This window comes from Astyanax mexicanus, chromosome 2 (assembly GCF_023375975.1).
Source record: "Astyanax mexicanus isolate ESR-SI-001 chromosome 2, AstMex3_surface, whole genome shotgun sequence".
Lineage (NCBI taxonomy): Eukaryota > Metazoa > Chordata > Actinopteri > Characiformes > Acestrorhamphidae > Astyanax > Astyanax mexicanus.
Window position 1 is genome coordinate 20,735,076 of NC_064409.1, and position 19,914 is coordinate 20,754,989.

General features: G+C 37.9%; 1 protein-coding gene across 3 annotated transcripts in view; it reads right to left on the minus strand.

Annotated features, from left to right (window-relative positions):
• Positions 1-1,906: 1,906 nt before the first annotated feature.
• il15ra (interleukin 15 receptor subunit alpha) overlaps positions 1,907-19,914 on the minus strand; it is a 42,247-nt gene continuing 24,239 nt past the window's right edge. For all 3 annotated transcript variants that reach the window (XM_022671378.2, XM_022671377.2, XM_022671375.2), the window contains 8 exons: positions 16,827-17,027; positions 16,554-16,583; positions 15,293-15,307; positions 12,005-12,121; positions 10,403-10,765; positions 5,990-6,022; positions 2,873-2,957; positions 1,907-2,233 (listed from right to left, as the gene is read on the minus strand). In XM_022671378.2, the coding sequence (XP_022527099.1) occupies positions 2,080-2,233; positions 2,873-2,957; positions 5,990-6,022; positions 10,403-10,765; positions 12,005-12,121; positions 15,293-15,307; positions 16,554-16,583; positions 16,827-17,027 (998 nt within the window). In that variant the 3' untranslated portion in view covers positions 1,907-2,079. The remainder of the gene's footprint in view (positions 2,234-2,872; positions 2,958-5,989; positions 6,023-10,402; positions 10,766-12,004; positions 12,122-15,292; positions 15,308-16,553; positions 16,584-16,826; positions 17,028-19,914) is intronic.

The window sequence follows — 19,914 nt, forward strand, 5'->3', positions numbered from 1 at the left end:
GCTCCCCACAAATAGTATTATTAAACTAGAAAAGTTTAAGTTGGCTTAGAAAAGTGTGCTAATAACATTAAAACAGTTCAGAAATAGCTAGAAAATAAAGTAAAAGTAAAAGTAATTCTAAAAAAATAAATCTAGTGCTATCTTGAGAGAGAGAGGGAACACAAGAAAGAAAGGGAGAATTAGAGATATAGAAAAAGAGATTGAAATAGAAAGATAGTAACAAGTAGAGAGAAAAATGGCTGCTGCACTCAATAGTGCCCTAAATAGTAAATAGGGAGCCATTTCGGTCACAGCCTATGTGTATGATGTTCAGCTGATTATAAATTCATAATAACATATCACTTGTGACATGTATCTTTTTTGTATCTGTATCTTAAATCAACTTGTAAGTAAGTTGTTTTACAATTAGGTCCTGACTTGTCTCAAGTGTTTAACTGTGAAAATTATAATGCCTTCTGAATATCTTATCTGTATATTGAGAAAAAAAAAATTTGCCTGCTTATCCAAAACTTGCCAAAACTGTTCACGCCATTATATATTGTTCACAAAATACAGGTTTTTAAAAAAAGGTTTATTTAATCATATTAATCATATTTTGTTATTCTCTCATTGTTTATGTACAAGATCAACCTGAACAAACACACACACACACCTTTTTAAGATATTTTTTTAATTTCAACATTATTGTACATTACTATTAAAGACATTAAAACATTTTAGAAACACACATTGAATCATGCACAAAACAAAAAAAGTGTGAGTCTTCCACAATCCCCTGATCCAAACCTGATCAACTGAGATGGTGATTTTAGATGAACTGGAGCTTCACAGCATGAAGTAAAAGCACCAGCTGTTGTTCAGCACCTCAAGAAACTCCTTCAAGATGCTGAGAAAACTAATCCAGGTGACTCTCCCTCATGAAAAGACTGAGTATAAAATACCAAGTGTGTGCAGATCTGTCCTTAAAGCTGAATGTGCTACTTACAAGAATCTAAAGTATAAAACATATTCTGCTTTTTTTTAAAACACTTTGTTTACCAAAACATTAGCATGTGTTCTTGTATAGCTTTAATGTCTTTAATATGTAATTTACAATGTAAAATCATTTAAAAAAACACAATGTGAAAAGGTGTATTTTTTTGCAAATTGTCTGAGAAATTATAATTGTAAAATAAACAGTATATATTCCTGAGTTACATTGCATTGTGCTTTATTCAGTGTGACCTTTATTAATACATAATCAAGGGTCTGCTACTAAGTGAAACTTACTAATAAGTGTAGTATTAGTTGTTACTATGCCCAATAAACACATTTTTGCACTTTCCTAAACATGATTTATTACCTAAATGCAGATATTTCAGTGTGTCATTGGCAGCAAAAAATTAAAGCTTAATTCGGCTGTTATAAGCCAGTAGCAGTTGTTATTTTGCCTTTTGGCAATCTTAAATGTCTGCTAAGATGTATTTACTATATTATGCCACCTGTAAAAGTACATGCATGTTTGACATGTTGACAGAATAATATAATTCCTGTGTTTGGAAGACGAAATATGGGAAATAACTGCTGAAATATGTGTTTTATTGTCTCTAATTAGTGATTAATATAGAATAATCATGTGTACATTTAGGTAATAATTGTTGCAACAAAGTATTAATTGGGTGCTGGATGGATTATCATAGGACTTCATTAGGAACCTCTACAACTCCATGCTTAGATTTACACATGCGTTACATTTTTTCAAACAGAAAAAGAACTAAGTTGCCCACTGGGGGGAGCTGTGACCCACTGGTTGAAACTTGCTTTTACTGAAGGTAATGATGGATGAATGGTGGCACAAAATCTGAAGAATGTACTAGGCTTGAAAATTTCATCCAAAAATAACTGGTGAGATGTGGAAGGCCTGATCTGAACTTTACAAGAACTTAACTTTATTATTTAGTTTTATGTTTATGAAAAACATACAACTGTATTTTTGTATATACATACAGACATATACATATATACACACACACACACACACACACACACATATACATGGCAAAAGCATTCACAAAAAAAAAAAAAAAGACGTCCAACGGATTATGCCTGCTGAACAACAATTAATGGGTCTGTTTTGGGATTTTGGGCAGAGTCTGGGCAGCTGGTAAGTAAGGTTGCAGTGTGTGTGTCTAACAGGGGTTGATCCGAGCCGGGGGGCAGTCTCATCTCCACCGCTGTGCTGCTGACATCTTGTCTGAGAGAAAGAGAGAGAGAAAGAATAAGAATGAAAGACCAACAGCAAGAGCATCAGCAGTTATATGTTATCTATATCGTGATTGACTGTATATTTAAAAAAAAAAGATTGATTTGGATTGGATTGTTAGTATGTCATAATTTAGTCACCCATATAATTACCCAATACTTGGACAAGTCTAGCCAAACACTGCTGGTCATCATCATTACCACCCACTCACAGCACTCTCCACTCTGTGGGTGGTAATATTAAGACTTCTATGAAGTATTCCTGATACACAAGTCACACTGTGAATTGAGACCCATCCATCTGGACCCACTATCAGACTTCACTTTATCCAACGCACTTCACACTTATGACTAATTTATTGTACATACTGCTGTCCCATGACTTTTGGCATGCTATTGTATACTGATAATAAGTCAGGTACAACCCAAATAAACTATGTATTAGTATTGTAAAAAATGCATTAAAGATTAATCTATGTAATAGATAATAATAGAATGAATCACAAAGTATCGCTATAAATATGTGTTGGCATACTCTTAGTTATTATGAAATAATTGGCTATAAGCACTTCACAAGTCCTCCACAATGCAAGACAATAATTAGTTATAGGTCATATTGTCAGAAACTTACCGTCTACACAAGATAAATATTCCTGCCGCTGACCCTGCGACAACAATCAGCAGTAATACTGTTCCTGCAGCTATTCCTCCCACAGCTGAGGACAAGACACATAAGGACACATTTTTATGTTACGTTATTTATTATCTTACATTATTATTATTTCATACAAAATCAGAATTCTTCTTTTTTGTTGATGAGTTGCTCTTATCAAACCAAAAAATGGGACATACTGCCCATCCCTGTAAGTTTTTTAAATTATTGTAATGAAAAAAAAAAGATCATTCATTTTTGAGTATTTGTTGTAATTCACAGCAAATCTATAATAAATATTAATGAAGTGTACTGATTTGTAACTGCATCCTACATATCATTGGATTCAAAATGTAGATACAACTACTAGGCCAGGCGTCCGCCAGTTTGGCCGCAGGCCAGATATTTTCCAAGCCATTACGTGGCGGGCCACAAAAAAAAATTGTTTTGGAAAATGAAGTGTAATGGGAAGGAGTGCTACAGACTAGTAGCTCTCCAGCCCAGAGGGTTGTTGAACCCAAGTGCAGAACAGTGTATCTCAAAGCAGGTAAAACCAAGAAGAAAGGAAAAAAAGTAAATAAACACACCGCTCCTGACGCGGAATCGAACCTGTGTAGCCAGGGTCGCAGTCCAATACACTACCGCTGCTTCGGCTAGTGAATTGGGACATTCCTGGGAAATAACACCCTTATAAGGAGATAGGTAGCTAAAAATGGACGGAAGAACGGGAACAGGCTATTGCCGACCCCTGTACTAGGCGATTTTAAAGTGTCAAAATATCATGTGGTGGAATTATTAATAGTTTAAACCCACATTTATCTATTAATGTTGTGTTTAACAGTACAGTCCCTGACAGAAGTTCTGTCACTTATCCATGTTGTGGAAACAAAAGCTTATAACCTGTATTTAAATGTATCCATTGCTTTTAGAAATGACTCATTTGAAAGTTGAAACCCTCCCAAATGAGGTTTAATTAACAAAAATAAATTTGCTTCTGAAGGGTGTGATTGGAGATAACCACACCTTCACACTCTTATTCTTAATTGTTTTATACATTTATATATACAGTTATTAAGTGAATTATTAAGTGAACAGTAAAAGTAATAACTGTATATATAAATGTATAAAATAATTAAGAATAAGAGTGTGAAGGTGTTTCACTTCACTGCAGAAATATTGATAATTTAATGAACACAGAAAGGTCAGATTTTGGCAATAGAAAAGTTTTGTCGCCCACAGAAAGTAATGTGAAAATCAAACAAATAATTTACTTCAAAAACAAAGATATGTTTTCTAACATTGGTGAATAAAGTTGTTGGGCAATTAGAGCCATATTTAATATTTTGTGTGACTTCCATGAGCTTGAAGGACTGCATCCATGCGGTTCGACAATGATTTATACAATTTATTGATGAAGTCATCAGGAATAGCAATAATGCAGACTTATATGCCTCCCAGAGTTCATCAAGATTCTTTAGTTTTGTCTTCCAAGCTTCCTCTTTCATCTTACCCCAAACATGCTTAATGATTTTCATGTCTGGTGACTGGGCTGGGCAGTCCTGGAGCACCTTGATGTTTTTTGCCTTGAGGAACTTTGATGTAGAAATGGAAGTATGAGATGGAGCACCATCCTGCTGCAAAATTTGACCCCTTTTATGATCGGGAATGTAAGAGGTAGCTAATACTTCTTGATATTTTAGGCTATTGATATTGCCTTCCACCTTGCAAATGTTTCGCACAACCCCATACTGAATGTAACCCCAGACCATGATCTTTCCACCACTAAACTTTGCTGTATTCTGGGTGAATCTTGGATCCATATGGGCTCCAGTAGGTCTCCTGCAGTATTTGTGGCAGATTCATCTGAGAAATCTACCTTCTGCCACTTTTTCAGCGTCCATCCGTTTAGCAAGCTGTGGGCCTTGGCAAATGTCACACGTTTTTTAATTGCCTTTTGTTTAGTGCTGGCTTCTGGGCACTGATTTGACCATGGAGGCCATTTCGAGACAGAAGAGGGAAGAGGGGCTGGCTTTGGATTTTCTAACCAACAAACGTTCCTCCTGAGCAGTTGCCTTGCGGGGTCTGCCGGACTTGGGCTTGTTAAAAACATCTCCAGTCTCTTTAAATCTTTTTTTAATTCTTTGTACTTGATGCTGAGACACATTAAAGGTGCCAGCCACCTCTGCAGAGGATCTGGTCTTCAGCCTCTTGATAAGCAAGGCTTTGGTCACATGGTGGATTTTTGGGATGTTGTCAGAGGTCAAGTTGCAGTTCGAGTGAAGGTCTGGGGTGCTGGGGTTCTTTTTATACAAACCCACTAATTAACCAATCAATTAGTGAGCACAGGTTGTAGCTGTAAACTAGGATTGGGTGCATTACATGACAAGGTGACAAAACTTCTGTCTTTCCAAAATCTGACCTTTCTTTTCCGGGTTCATTAAAATATTAATATTTTTGCAGTGAAGAAAATGTATTTTTGTAAATTAAACAATTTTGTTAAATTAATTTGGGAGGGTTCCAGCTTTCATACGAGTCATTTCTAAAACCAATGGATGAATTTAAAGTCAGGTTATAAGCGACAGAACTTCTGTCAGGGACGGTGGAAGTTTTAGAGTTTGAGCTGAGAGCTGCACTGGTGGTAGCAGTGGTTAATTTCCTTCATTAAATATTCAAACCAGTGAATTTAACTGGCGTGTGTGTGTGTCAGTAACTGGTTGAATGTGATACTTTTACCAGTATAATAAACTGGTCTCTTTTTTTTCAGTCAGCTTGTTTTTTAATATACTTCACAAAAAGCAATCTGTGTTCAAAGTTAAAAAGATACAATTAAACAAACAGTTCTGTATAGAAATAAAATCCCATTGTGATCATCTTACATTAATCCTTTTATTTTACATTTAATATATAAATATACATTATTAAACGTGTCACTGTTAAGAAAGAAAAATGATTAATCCTGCCAATTTTATGAATAATCAGTTAAATGACTTTCAATTCAACAGGCCTGCAGTTACCTAATGTCTTAAATATTTTGACTGAAAATAATGCAGGCGGAAAGACGTCATGACACTGATCTCATTGTAACTGGTTACTTGCCTTTAGAAGATAGGCGGTCACCCTTACCGGGTCCTGAAACAGAGAGAGAAAGGTTGTAAGATAATGTGTGTTTTGAGACACAAAACATCCAGCTGTTTGGAATGTGCTCTACATCCCTCCCAGACACACACACACACACACACACACACACACACACAAAACAAATGGTGCATTGATTTGCACTGTAGTGACGCAACACCCCAATTCTTTTTACGCCCTGTTCCCAGCCAACATGGGCAAGTATGAGCTTCCTTCAAGTGCTTAACAAACTCTATGTTTAGGAAAAGCACCATTTTTCTCTGCAAGTACATGAATGTGTGTGAGGAAAGTGTGTGTGTGTGTGTGTGTGTGTGTGTGTGTGTGTGCGTGCATGCGCAAATATGTATTCCAATACACCAGTGCTACAGTATGAAAAATGACGGCCAGTTGGTGAGTAGAATCGGAAAAGGAAGGAAAGTGAAAGAGGAAAGTGAATCTGCGACAGTAATTTCCCTCCAGCTCATGCAGCATGCAGTCTCATGGTCATTCCCAGGCAGTGGACAGCTAATCTTCCTCATTTTCTTGACCAGTGTTTGTGTGTGATTCTCTGTTTCTTCAGGACCTTTGATAACCAATAGTGAATAGTGAATAGAGTCTTCAATTTCTTGGGCAAAATTTAGCCAACCAATTCTCTCAGCCCATTGGTTTCCCACTTATCCCATTATCACTTGCAATGTTCATAACACTAGGAGACTCAGGACAAGTGAATGCCTTCTCCAATACATGTCAGACTCCGCCTTATTTCCAACTTTTGCCACCAATCAATGCAGCATCAAAAACACCGGATCACCAGCTCTGACGCATCAGGCAACAAACAACTCTGCTAAACATCATCGCAATATAACTAGCGAGGGGAGAGAGTGCCATCTACCCTCAAAGAGACAGATTGGCCAAAGGTTCTTTCTTGGACTCCAGATGCTGATGAAGAAGCAACATGAACCAGAATTCAAATTCACAATCCTCGGGCCACATCAGAAGCACCTTAGTCAGCTGAGTCAAAACTTTCCTTTTTAGATATATTTAAATGACCAATCTTCTGATTGGTTGGCCTGCTGTGGCTTAAACATTCATTTTAAAATGAGTGTGAATGGGCATGGCTAAACCACAGCAGGATATGCACACTATGGGTTGGTTTCCAGCCAGGGATTAAGTGTAGTAGTAGACTATATTTTCCTTTCAATAGTAAATCTGTGTAATCGCTGTGTAGTCCAAGCCTTGGCTTTATTCCTCTCTGGGAAACTGACCAAATGTGTCAAAACTTTCATTTGAGCTGTGGAACATTGGAACTGTGTTCTGAGGAACAATGGAGCGCCATCCAAAATGTTTGAATTGGATGAGTTAAGCAGTTGGGGTGAGTAGGGTTGTGTAACGATGATCCAACATCCTGACCTCACTAACACTGTTGTTGCTGAATGCATTTAAATCCAGCGCCCCAATACATAAGGTTTGTAAAATACAGGTCTGGAAAAAAAAAAAGAGATCACTTAAAAATTATGAGTTTCATTGATTTTACCGAATTGGAAACCTCTGGAATATAATCAAAAGGAACACGAATGATAACAAGCCATCAAACCAAACTGAACTGCTTGAATGTTTGCACCAGGAGTGGCATAAAGTTTTCCAAAAGCAGTGTGTAAGACAAAACAGCAGCTTCATAGAGGAAGAAAAAACATTGAAGCTTTTGATGAAAGTCAGTGGGGAAATAATAAATTCCAATTTCTAGTGGTCCGTTTATCATGAAATTTGGTGACGACATGAGAAATGACCAGTATGTATTAAACGTATCATATTTATTTATTGAGTAGTATTGATTATTGATTAGCACTGTGTGTACCATAGCTATGTTCAAAAAATAAAAATAAATAAATAAAAATACATTTGCTTTTGCTCTTACCAATGTTGAACACACAATAGGCTGACATTTCCACTCTGTGGAGATAAAGCTGTTACTGGAATGCGATGATGGCATAAGTGAAAGGAAAAGTTTGGAAGTTGAAACACAGGCACAAGTTCTTGTGCTTCATATTACGAGTTAACGAGTAATTCAACATACCTTAAAAAAAACGCATTATCTGTAACGACTTCCTGTTACGAATAAAACAGTTTTTTTTTTAGACACCCTCAGCTATACTTGAAGCAGAAGGAACAAAAATGATATACATGCTAAGTGTAATACATGGGCTAGAGCTTTATAAAACCCACAGTGCTGAGCTGTGGAGCAGTGTATCTCTGTTCTCTGTTATGTTGGAGCTCCATCCAATACATTTGGCTTGAGTTAAGGGAACACTAAAATAAAAACTATTTAGCAGCTCATTTGTCCTGCCTGCTTATTCATAGTTTCAGCCAAAATCTATGGTATTAAAAGACCTTATCCTGCTTTTTTTGAGTAGTTGTTTCTGGTATACTAGTTATCCACTACACAGAGAGTTTCTACTACACTGTATTAAAATCACTCTCATGGCCACATGTGTATAAGACCAAGCACTTATGCATGCAGACTGATTCTACAAATATTAGTAAAATAAAATGGGTTTCTAAGCAGCTCAGTGAATTCAAGCATGCAGAACCTATGCAGTTGTGAAATTACCTCATTACTCAATATTCCACAGTCAACTGTCAGTGCTAATATATCAATATGAAAGTGTATGCGAAGGACTGCGTAAGCAGCGTAAAATTACACAGGGGGTCAGTGGATGCTGAGGTGCACAGTGCGCAGTGGTCGCCAACTTTGCTCCTCTTCAGATTAGCTCAAGAACAGTACAGCATAGAGAGCTTCATGGAATGGGCTTCCATCGCCAAGCAGCTCCATTCAAGCCTTACATCACCAAGTGCAATCCACACAAGTGTTGGATGCAGTGCTGTAAGGCTCTAGAGTTGTCTCTGTTTGGTAATAGGATAGACAAGACTGGGATTAGTAGTTGCCAGGAGAATGAAACTGTCTGACTGCATTGTGCTAAGTGTACAGTTTGATCAAGGTGGGCTCAGCCCCTTAGTTCCAGTGAAAGGAATCCATAACGCTTCAGCATTCAAAGACATTTCGGACAATTTCACGCTCGTAGCTTAGTGAGAAGAGTTTGGGGGAAGGCCCCTTCCTGTTTCAAGATGACTGCTTCTCAGATCATTGCAGGGGGGCATTATACTATTTAATTTAGCCCATGCCTGACATTAGGCATAGCGCCAATAGCTGTTGACACCCCTTTCAATGAATGCACTTCAGTTTCTGAATCAGTTTCTCATATTTCGCTATTTATAGGTTTATGTTTGAGTAAAATTAACATTGTATTTTTATTCTATAAACTACAGACAAGATTTCTCCCAAATTCCACATAAGAATGCAAAAAAAAAGATGCAAAGAAAACAAGTTCATATTCATAAAGGTTAAATCCAGAAATTATAGTTCAAAAATTAATATTTGTTGGAATAACCCTGTTTTTTAATTACAGTTTTCACGCATCTTGGCATGTTCTCCTCCACCAGTCTTACACACTGCTTTTGGATAATTTTGTGACACTTCTGGTTAAAAGATTCAAGCAGTTCAGCTTGGTTTGATGGCTTGTGATCATCTATCTTCCTCTTGATTATGGTCCACAGTTTTTTCCAGAGCTGTAAGTCGCACCCATTGCAATGGTGTTTTGTGTGGTACTTGAACTTTTTCATACCTAAAAGTCCGGGCCAGAGTCTGATTAGCTTTGGTTTCACACTGCAGTTTAGTGACAGAGGACAGAACACTAAAGAACTTTACTACATCCTCATAAGTCTCCCTATAATTTGTAGAATGTTACAATGCGATTTTGGCAAGTTGCCTTTCCAGGCTTTTTGACAATTTCTGCCTTAATGCCATAATCTGTCTCCCTTTGAGTACAAAAATACCTCGCGACCGAATGAGCATAACAGATTCCCTTAAATTCCTTTTATTTTCTTGCTGTGTGACAGGTTTAAGTGAAAGGAAGTGTGATTTCAGCACAACACTGGTTCTCTTTCTTCTTCTATTGCTTAGTAGGTGACAATAGCCCGGCTTAGCTTCCTGTAGTTGGTCAAAAAGTAAGAACTTTTTAAGATTAGTAGGAATCTTAAAAAGGGTGTTTACACAGCAAACAAACAGAGCTACGGTTCAGTTAATACTGACCTACGCCACCTCCATTGGTCAGACCAAATATTGTGGGTTGTGGTATGTTTACACCTGTTATTTTGGTTCAAATGGCAATATATTGTATAGTAAGATGATAATGTAGTTGTAGTGACAGCTCTTGTTGCAGAAGTGTGTTTTATTATATTGTCAGTGTGAATAAACAGTATTGGAGTTAGCTTGTGATTAGTTAGACGTAGTACATGCTAACTAGAGACCAGGCGGTTGTGGGCGGGTTATAGTTTCACCTGTAATGGTGTTGGTGCTGGGTATGATGGCGGTGCTGGGTATCATGGCGGTGCTGGGTATGATGGTGGTGCTGGGTAAGATGGCGGTGCTGGGTATGATGGCGGAGCTGGGTATGATGGCGGTGCTGGCGTTGGTGCTGGTTTTAAGGGTGGGGACGGTGGTGCTGGTGTTGCTTGAACTGGTGGACTGTAAGGACATTGTGGTCAGATTTTCTCTGTCTGTCAGTGTACTGGACGAGGAAAGTGTTACACTATCGGTTGTGGTCATAGGCTCCTCCTCCTTTGTTGTGGTCCTCAGAGTTGTGTTCTGGGAAGTTTCTGCTGTTGTGGCAACTGTGTGTGTCGTTGTAAAGGTGGTCTGTCCTGTTGTAGGTCAAAAGGAACGCAACACACATGAAACACACACAGGAACACACAGAAACACAAACTACACGGGAGGCACACTGAAAAAAGTGATGAATGCACTTCTTTCAAATGTGTACATTATCTCCATTATCTTCACATAATTTAATAACCTTTCACTTTCACTTTGTCCATCTTTATATATACACTCATCATCAAAACAAGTAGTTGCACCCAGAAGGAAGTTTCAGGTTGCAATACTTTCATAAGGAAGATGAGGGACGCATGAAAACCGAGTGCCGATCTCGGCACAGAACACAAGTCCTCCACTCAAAGATTTATAGGTCTACACCAAGACATAAGCAGGACACCAAGACAAGTCATGTCCTGAGAGTCTGGCACAACACTATATCATGCCTTTGGTGATGATGATGATGTGGTGTTCAGGGTAGACATAGTAATGGTCCGCGTGCATTTAGTCCTATATTGTGCTGCCGTCTGTCAATGGTGCTGACACTTACAAGGATAATCACAGAGGGCATCGCTACTGTCTGAATGCCTGCAGTCAAAGCTGTTAAGTTTACTTCTCTGTGGCTGCTGTAGGATTTGCAAATCCTTTTTGTCCCTGGTGCATGAATTCCACTATGGTAAAATCAATAGCAATAAACAGCAATAAACCAATAAGAACATCCCAACTGCCAAGTTGAGGCCAATGATGCAACCCCTCGCGAACTCTTCCAACTACTGGAAGGTTTAGAACTTGAAGCATTTGCATGTCTTATAATGTCAAATCTAATCACCAATTTTATTCCAGTGAGCTGATTCCTTCTGGGTGCTATTTTTAATAGTCAGTGCATATACACACATTTAAACTTTTTTAAACAAAACAAACACTAATTTAATGTGTAAACTGGAGTTGTTGTTTTTTTGTATATATGACAAACATTTTATGTTCTTTTCTATTTATTTTAGCCATCCCCAGCTTTTTTTTTTTTTTTTTTTACAGTGCTGAACTGCCAGTAAAATAACAAAAAAAGATATTTGTAAATAATAAATAGACAAGTAAGTCAGGTTTGACATTAATTTGTGAGCAACAGGTTAACTATGAAGGTTATGAAAAATCATTAATTAACTATCATTCATAAGAACTAATGAATTGCTTTGGAAAACTTACTCCTATTCATTGGGGTGGAAAAGTACATTCAGTACATGCATCACTTTTTTTCAGTGCAGATACACACATTATAAAACCATTCATACCGAGAGTCGTAGACGTGTCCATTGTTTTTCCCATGGTGGTAAAATAAGGCTTCTCTGCTGAACTGAGGGTGGAGAGAGTGGGATTTGTGGCAGTGATGGGGGTCTGTTTGTTTGCAACTGTAAAATAAATATACATATTTAAGATTTGTGTCATCCGGCAGAGCAGCTATCCTACAATTGTGAGGTTACAAGGGGGTCAGCCATATTTATCAGACTCCAGCACAGCCTGCAACAGGAAGCCAAAGATTGCAACACCACCACACAAAAAGATGTGCTGCGTTTCCTTGGTTTGAATGCAAGAGTCATTTACACGCATGTACGCTGGTGTTAAACACAGCTGTCACGCTATCTCATAACTGGGAAACAACAACTGTACAAGAAAAGACTAAAACTTTCTTAATCTTCAATAGGATCCATGTTAACTGATTTGGAATAATTTCCTAAGAAAAAATTCCATTATGACTTCATCTATAATATAACGCATTATAACACACATAACCCTTTGAAATGTTTGACACCACTAGTTATTGTACAAGCTCATGCCAAACAATTAAAAAATTTTAGTCAGATTAATCACAACAATATTATGTGATTAATCACTATTGATCACACTTGCCTTCTTAAGAGCCTTCTTGTGTGGTTAATAATGTATAATTAAATGTAAATAAAAATATGACTGTAAAACTGCAAATTGAACATATATTAAATGTTACTGGTGTCAATCATTATTTTTTTTTATTAATTATAACAATAGACTGTGATTAACCATTAAATGTAATGCTAGTATTTCCCTGTATGTTTGGGAGGGAGACAAAATAATTGTGTATTGTGGTATGCCTATAGCCTGTTTAACATTAATATAATATACGATAGTTTGTATAAAATAATATATCTCAGGGTAGCTTAATGCTTTTTAAATTACTTAATCTTTTAATGTGCTGAGTTACACAGTAGCTTTAGGAGACATGGTGAGAGTGTGTGTGTTTGCGCATGCGTGCAGACGGATGGACAGACGGATGGATAGGTGAAAGCAAGTAAGTGAGCAAATGAGAGAGAGGGTGAGTTATAAATATTTAAGATTTTATCATAAATAAAAAGTAATCTAGCTTCTGACAACAGTGTACACATTTGCATCAGATGAATTTAATGTAAGCCAGCCATCTGTTTAAAATGTATATATTTTTTACAGAACTATGGCTCGTTTCTTCTAGTATTTTACTGCATTAGCAGTCCCTGGTGTTTCTGGTTGTTGTCTGGAAGAGCAGTAAGCAGGAAAAATGAGATTTTTGATGTTTAATGCATGTAAATGCAATCAATAAAGATTACAGAAGAGATTAAAGATTACGGACGAGAGAAACCCACTTCTACTCTATACTAATTGATATAATACAAGTCATGAGTCTGTACATGCAAGCTCTCAATCAGTGGGTTTGTGAGACAGCCCCTTCACACACAAACTGTGCTTTATTAACATTACTCTCTCTCCACTCAAATATACTGTGATACAAAGTACAGTGAAGGAAATAAGTATTTGATCCCTTGCTGAATTTGTAAGTTTGCCCTCTGACAATAACATAAACAGTCTAATTTTAAGGGTAGGCTCATTTTAACAGTGAGTGATAGAATATCAAAAATAAAATCCAGCAAATCGCATTGTATAAATCACATCGAGTTCTGGCTACAGACCAGACTACAGACTTCCTACAGACCCAGATAGACACTTCTTATCAACTCGTTACCTGCATTAAAGACAGCTGTCCTAAATCCAACCTCTGCAACATGGGGAAGACCAAAGAGCTTTCAGAGGACGTCAGAGACAAGATCATACCCCTGCAAAATGCTGGAATGGGCTACAAAAATCATAAATAATACACTAGGTGAGACTGTTGGTGCAATAGTAAGAAAATGGAAGAAATACAAAATGACTGTCAATCGACATTGATCTGGGGCTCCAGGCGAAATCTCATCTCATGGGGTATCCTTGATCATGAGGAAGGTGAGAGACCAGCCTAAAACTACACAGGGGGGACTTGTTAATGATCTCAAGGCTGCTGGAACCAAAGTCACTAAGAAAACTACAGGCAACACATTTAATCAAACACGCCATAATGGATTAAAATTCTGCAGTGCCCACAAGGTCCCCCTGCTCAAGAAAGCACATGTGCAGGCCTGTCTCAAGTTTGCCAATGAACACCTGGATGATTGGGAGAAGTTGCGGTGGTAAGATATGACAAAAATTGAGCTTTTTGGCATTAATTCAACTCGCAGAAGCAGAAGAGAAATTCTGACTATGAACCAAAGTACACTGTCCCCACTGTCAAGCATAGACCTAAACATAAATTATGTTTAGGGGTGTTTCTGTTGTTCTATTGTATTGTCTATTCTCTGTTTGCTGGTGTGCTAAAGGCACAGGACTACTTCACCACATATTGCATCAATGGGAGAATAGATGGAGCCATGTGCCATGTGGCTGGGTTTTCCAGCAAGACAATGACCCAAAACATACTGTACAGCCAAAGCACAAAAAGAGTGTTTTAAAAAGAATCACATTAAGGTCATAGAGTGGCCTAGTCTCCAGACATTAATCTCATAAAAAAACTTATTTTGAGAGCCTTTAAATCTTAAAGATGATCTGCAATAAAAAGTGGAATAAAATTCCTCCTGACATGTGCTCACACCTAATCATCAACTACAAAAAAAAAAAAAAAAAACTGCTGTGCTTGCCAGCAAGGTTATTGCCATTAAGTATTAAGTCTTGCTTGCCAGAAGGATCAAATAATTATTTCTCTCTGCAAAATGCAAATACATTTATATAACTATGTAATAATGTTATTTTCTGGATTTTATTTTTGATATTCCATCTCTCACTGATATAATTAACCTACCCTTAAAATTATAGACTGACAAAGACTGTTCTATGTTTTTGACAGTAAAAAAAAAGAGTAAAAAACAAGGTTGTCATTTTTTAAATATAATATAATATAATTATAATATAATTCTACAATGTTTTTATTTTTAGCATTTTTAGGTTTTGAGGTTTCATTGTCACATGTTTCAAGTGAAAACGGCAGTTTAAAACCAGTAGTCTTTTATTTATAGGAAATTTGAAATTTGAAGTATTTAGGTGCAATGTAAATATGAAAATGATTGGTGCATGCAAATTGATTGACTGATACAGATGCTGCAGTTAGAGGTTAAACTGAAAAATGGCAGCCTAAAAACACACACATGACCAAGGACAGAGGCAGGTAGACCATACAGAAGAAAGAAAAACTGCAGGCCACTTACCTGTGGTTGGATCATCTGCAAGATTAAAATATATATTAAAATAATGCTGTTTAAGGATTAGTTTAAGCCTACATCATGAGTTAGGATTAATAGAACCTCCACACTAAGGTATTTTCACACCTATATTTGGAGTAATCTGGATTCCTCTAGGATTGGGTTAGGTTTAGGTTTGCTTTGGTTTGGCTTGGGTTAGGTTTTGGTTGGGTTGGGATGGGATGGGGTTGGGGATGGGGGTTGGATTAAGATGGGTATGGGTTGGGATGGGTTAGGTTGGGATGGGGTTGGGATGGGGCTGGATTATATGGGTATGGGTATGGGTTAGGTTAGGATGGGGGTTGGATTAATATGGGTATGGGTTAGGTTAGGTTAGGTTGGGTTGGGTTGGGTTGGGTTGGGATGGTTTGGGTTGGGTTGGGTTGGGATGGTTTGGTTTGGGTTGGGTTGGGTTGGGATGGTATGGGTTGGGTTGGGATGGTATGGGTTGCATTGGGTTGGGATGGGTTTGGGTTAAAATGGGTTGGATTTGGTGTTTTTAGTTGGGGATTAGGTTTGGTTCGCTTTGGCTTGGTTGGCTTGGGTCTGGGACTTGATGGGGTGGAATGGGCTTGATTTGGTTAGTTTAGATTTGGCTTTGGTTTGGCATGTGTTTGGTTGGCCTGGGTCTTGATTGGGTTGGGTTTGGCCTGGGTTTAGTTTGGTTGAGTTTAGATTTGCTGGGGCTTGGTTTGGATGTAAAAAATAAAAAGGGCTGGTCTTAATCTGGATCAACTGAATCACTGAATCATCAATGGTCCATTTTTTTGCAGTGTGAAAACACTTTTCTAAATGGTTCTAACTTTTAAACAATACAAAACAAATGTGTCAAGCAGAAAGTGTGGGTATAGCAGGTCATTCTGTAATTACTGTAACTGTATATTACCCCTTATATTACAGGAATACAAGGAATTCAATTCTGACAGGAGGTAAAACACCTTGAAATGCAAATAGCAGAACTCACAAGATTCAACAAACCATAAATTAAGTATAGAGAGACTCCACCCACAACATAAACAGAGCCTATCCATCTAACAGGAAGTAGTACACTTTAGTGTGCTCATTCACTAAACTGCAGTGTGAAACCAAAACTGACCGGACCAAATGTACAGAATACAAAGTAACAAACACATAAACTTGTGTTCAGACTCTGGTTCAGACTTTTAGGTGTGAAAACACCCATAGTATCAGACAGGTAACATAGATAACAAAGGAAGGTTCTACTTGCCTGTAGTTGATCGCTGTTTTCTTGGATCAGCTGCAAGAATAAATCAATGAAGTATTAACTGAAAGCAGACTTTGTAATCTTAAAAATAATAAGTCTACTAATCCCTTAGCATTAAATTAATAATTATGTCTACATAATTATTGTAGATGCAGTTTAAAAAAAATAACTATTAGTCCAACTGTTTTTCCAGCATGCAGTAAAATATAGAACAAAGACACCAAGACACCAAAGGACTGAAGAACTAGGACAAAGGACTTAAGATGCAACTCTTACGTGTACAATTCAGCGGTGGCCAATTATTCCATTCCAGTTGACCATGTGTATTATTTGTTTGGCATCTGAAGAGGTTGGATGTCCCAGCCTTTCTTAAATAGCCTTCTACACACGGCATTCGGAATTTGGAATTTTCTTCATAACTAATGTTGTCTGGTATATTTCCGTAGTTATTCCCTTGTTTAGGTTCCTCACACTTTCCTGAGAGAGAGAGAGAGAGAGAGAGAGAGAGAGAGAGAGAAAGAGAGAGAGAGAGAGAGAGAAAAACAGTTAGGGATGTACTGACAAGAATTCGATGATACAATTAAATTAGGGCTGTCAACGTTAAAGCGTTAATGCATGCTGTTAATTTAGAATCAGTAACGCCTTACTATTTTTTTAATGCAAGTTAATTAAGTTTGACCCCTACTTCCGCCATAATCTGCCCCGCCCCGCCCAACGCACTTAATCAGTCTGGCTGACTGATTGAACGGCACGCTCTTACGGTTTTCAGCAGTAACACTCCGGTTCAGACTTTCAGCTCCGACCCGGTTAGAGATCTGTCTATCTTACTCTCTCTCTTTACCTGTCTCACGCGCACGCAAGCACCCACACGCGCACCCACACACCTGCACAGCACTGCTCCTCATCTTTGATATTTTTTACTCATCAAATTAAGTTTTCATTCAGAAATACTCACAACCAATTTTACAATCCAATTTATCATGCATTTGTTATTCCAGTACATTATGTTGATTTTATCTCCCCTCAAACATATATACATATAGTATATAGTATTTTATATATTTTTATTTATATATATATATATATATATATATATATATATATATAAATATTTATATAAATTTATATATTTATATTTACATATATATTTATATATATTATTTTAATTGACACCACTAATATACATATAATTGCATTTTACATTTCTTACTTTAATTCTTTTATTTACATTTAAATATTCACTATAATAATTTTGGTCTTAAGTAAAAAAAACAAATGTGATTAATCGCAGTTAATCACAGAATTTTGTTGTGATTAATTGGATTTTTTTTAATCGATTGACACCACTAAATTAAATACATTATGATACTATATGCAAGGCAATATATTGTGATTATTTTAATCAAATAATAAAAACGGTAATAGCATAACAAACACATTATTATAATAATTCTCATGTTTATAGAATATGAGTAAAAGAAAAGTTTACTATTTATCCAATCAGAACTTAATGCACAGTATAAAATGTAACAACTTCCACTTACTGTTTCCTTTCAGTTTGAGTTACTGGTGTAAATTTGGAAAGACAGTTCTATGACAAAGCTACAGTTAAAAAAAAATGCATCACAGTTTTTTTTTTTTTTTGGTGTTTTGCTGAGCAGTTGACCATTTCCAGGAAATAGTCTGTCAGCTTGCTCAGTGGCAACAGTTTTGGTTTGCCAGTAGAAAGCTTTTCCCATTTCATGTGAATTGCAAAGTAATGGGTTTTTCATTAGCTTCCTACTGACCTCTTGTACCCTACCAATACACAACCGCAGATACCGATACACATTCTGATATAAGATCCTGTCTCTAAATAATATTGTTTATTTTATTTAATTAATTAATTTGAATTAAAGGATCAATATGTCATTTATTTTCAGTAGTAAATGATAAAATGATCAGGATGCATTAGATATTAAGGAAACAGGCCGATTTAAAGCACTGGCAGCTCTTGTCAGCAGTGCTTAAGCCAGTACATTCATATTTGGACTGTGCAGTGTGTCACGGGTATCTGTGTTTGTTCTGGCCTCTGTCTCTGCCTGCTGCTCAATCCCATCAGTGATCGGTCTTGCAGCATAGGAGGGCTGCTTTAGTTAAACCTTAGCTGCTACACAGCCTAAAAGTCCTCAGCATGTCTTAAAAAAGCTCAGTGACCAAAGAAGGAATAAAACAAGAGTAAATATTGGCAGTGAGTTCGAAGAATTTAAAAAGACTACAGGCAGTCAGCCACAGCAGAGAAGCAGACTGATTACTGGTCACATCTGATTACTACCATGGCAGTGATGAGTATTCCAAAAATATACTCCAGAAACTGATAGTTAGTCTCTATGAATGTGGGTTTATTTATCTGTCTGTCATGTAACATACAGTCAATATATGTTCTCTGCCTCTCTTACCAGTCTAAACTGGCTTTGCTGGACAGCAGTGAGGGCAGGTCATAACTAATATCTAGATCAGGCTGCAACAAGATAAAATGTTAGGCTACGTAAATATAGATATATGTTACCTGCTAAACTAAGCAGTGTATTACTAGGACCTGTAAAGCAGTAACTCCAGCTCTGGGAGTAGTGGGAGTTTTCCGGTAATACAGGCTTGGCTTAGGCTAACGCAGCTAGCGGTGCATAAAGCTTCATAAGCTAACTACGAATAAAGTTCACCTGAGCTGGTTTAAAATATTGTAGCGGCTCTGGGTTGTGTGTGTGGCTGCCTGCAGGCATGTTTCTGTTCTCCTGTGTGCGAGGATGACAGGGGTGGGGCATCTCCCTTGGGAGGGGTTATGCAGAGAGGGTGGGCACCACTCTGGATCTGCCATCTGGGAGACACACAGCTGGGTTGGTGGCCTTTGGGCTATTTAGCTCTGTGGGAATGGTTTTTAGCTCTCCTAGTCTTGTTAAAGACTGTAAGTGAGTGGCAAACCGGTTAAATAAAGGAGCTGTTGAGCATTCAGCATGAGTCTCACGGGTCTTCCTTCCTATTCCACGCCACATTTGGTGTCAGAAGTGACCCTGCTGGAAGATATTGAGCTGCTGGCAGGGGAAATCGAACGGCTGAGGAGGAAGACAGCGGACCAACGGACTAGAGGCAAGGCTCTCCAGCGGAGTGGACTCGGACCTGACGGCGCCAGCGGGCTGTTCGGAGGTCGTGGCCGGGGAGAGGACGACGCGAGCACGGCGGCGCTGGCTCCCAGAGCGGATGGCGCGAGGACGGTGGCGCTGACTCCCAGAGCGGATGGCGCGAGGACGGCGGCGCTGGCTCACGGAGCGGATGGCGCAAGGACAGCGGCGCCGTCTCGTGGAACGGACGGCGCGATGATGGCGGCGCA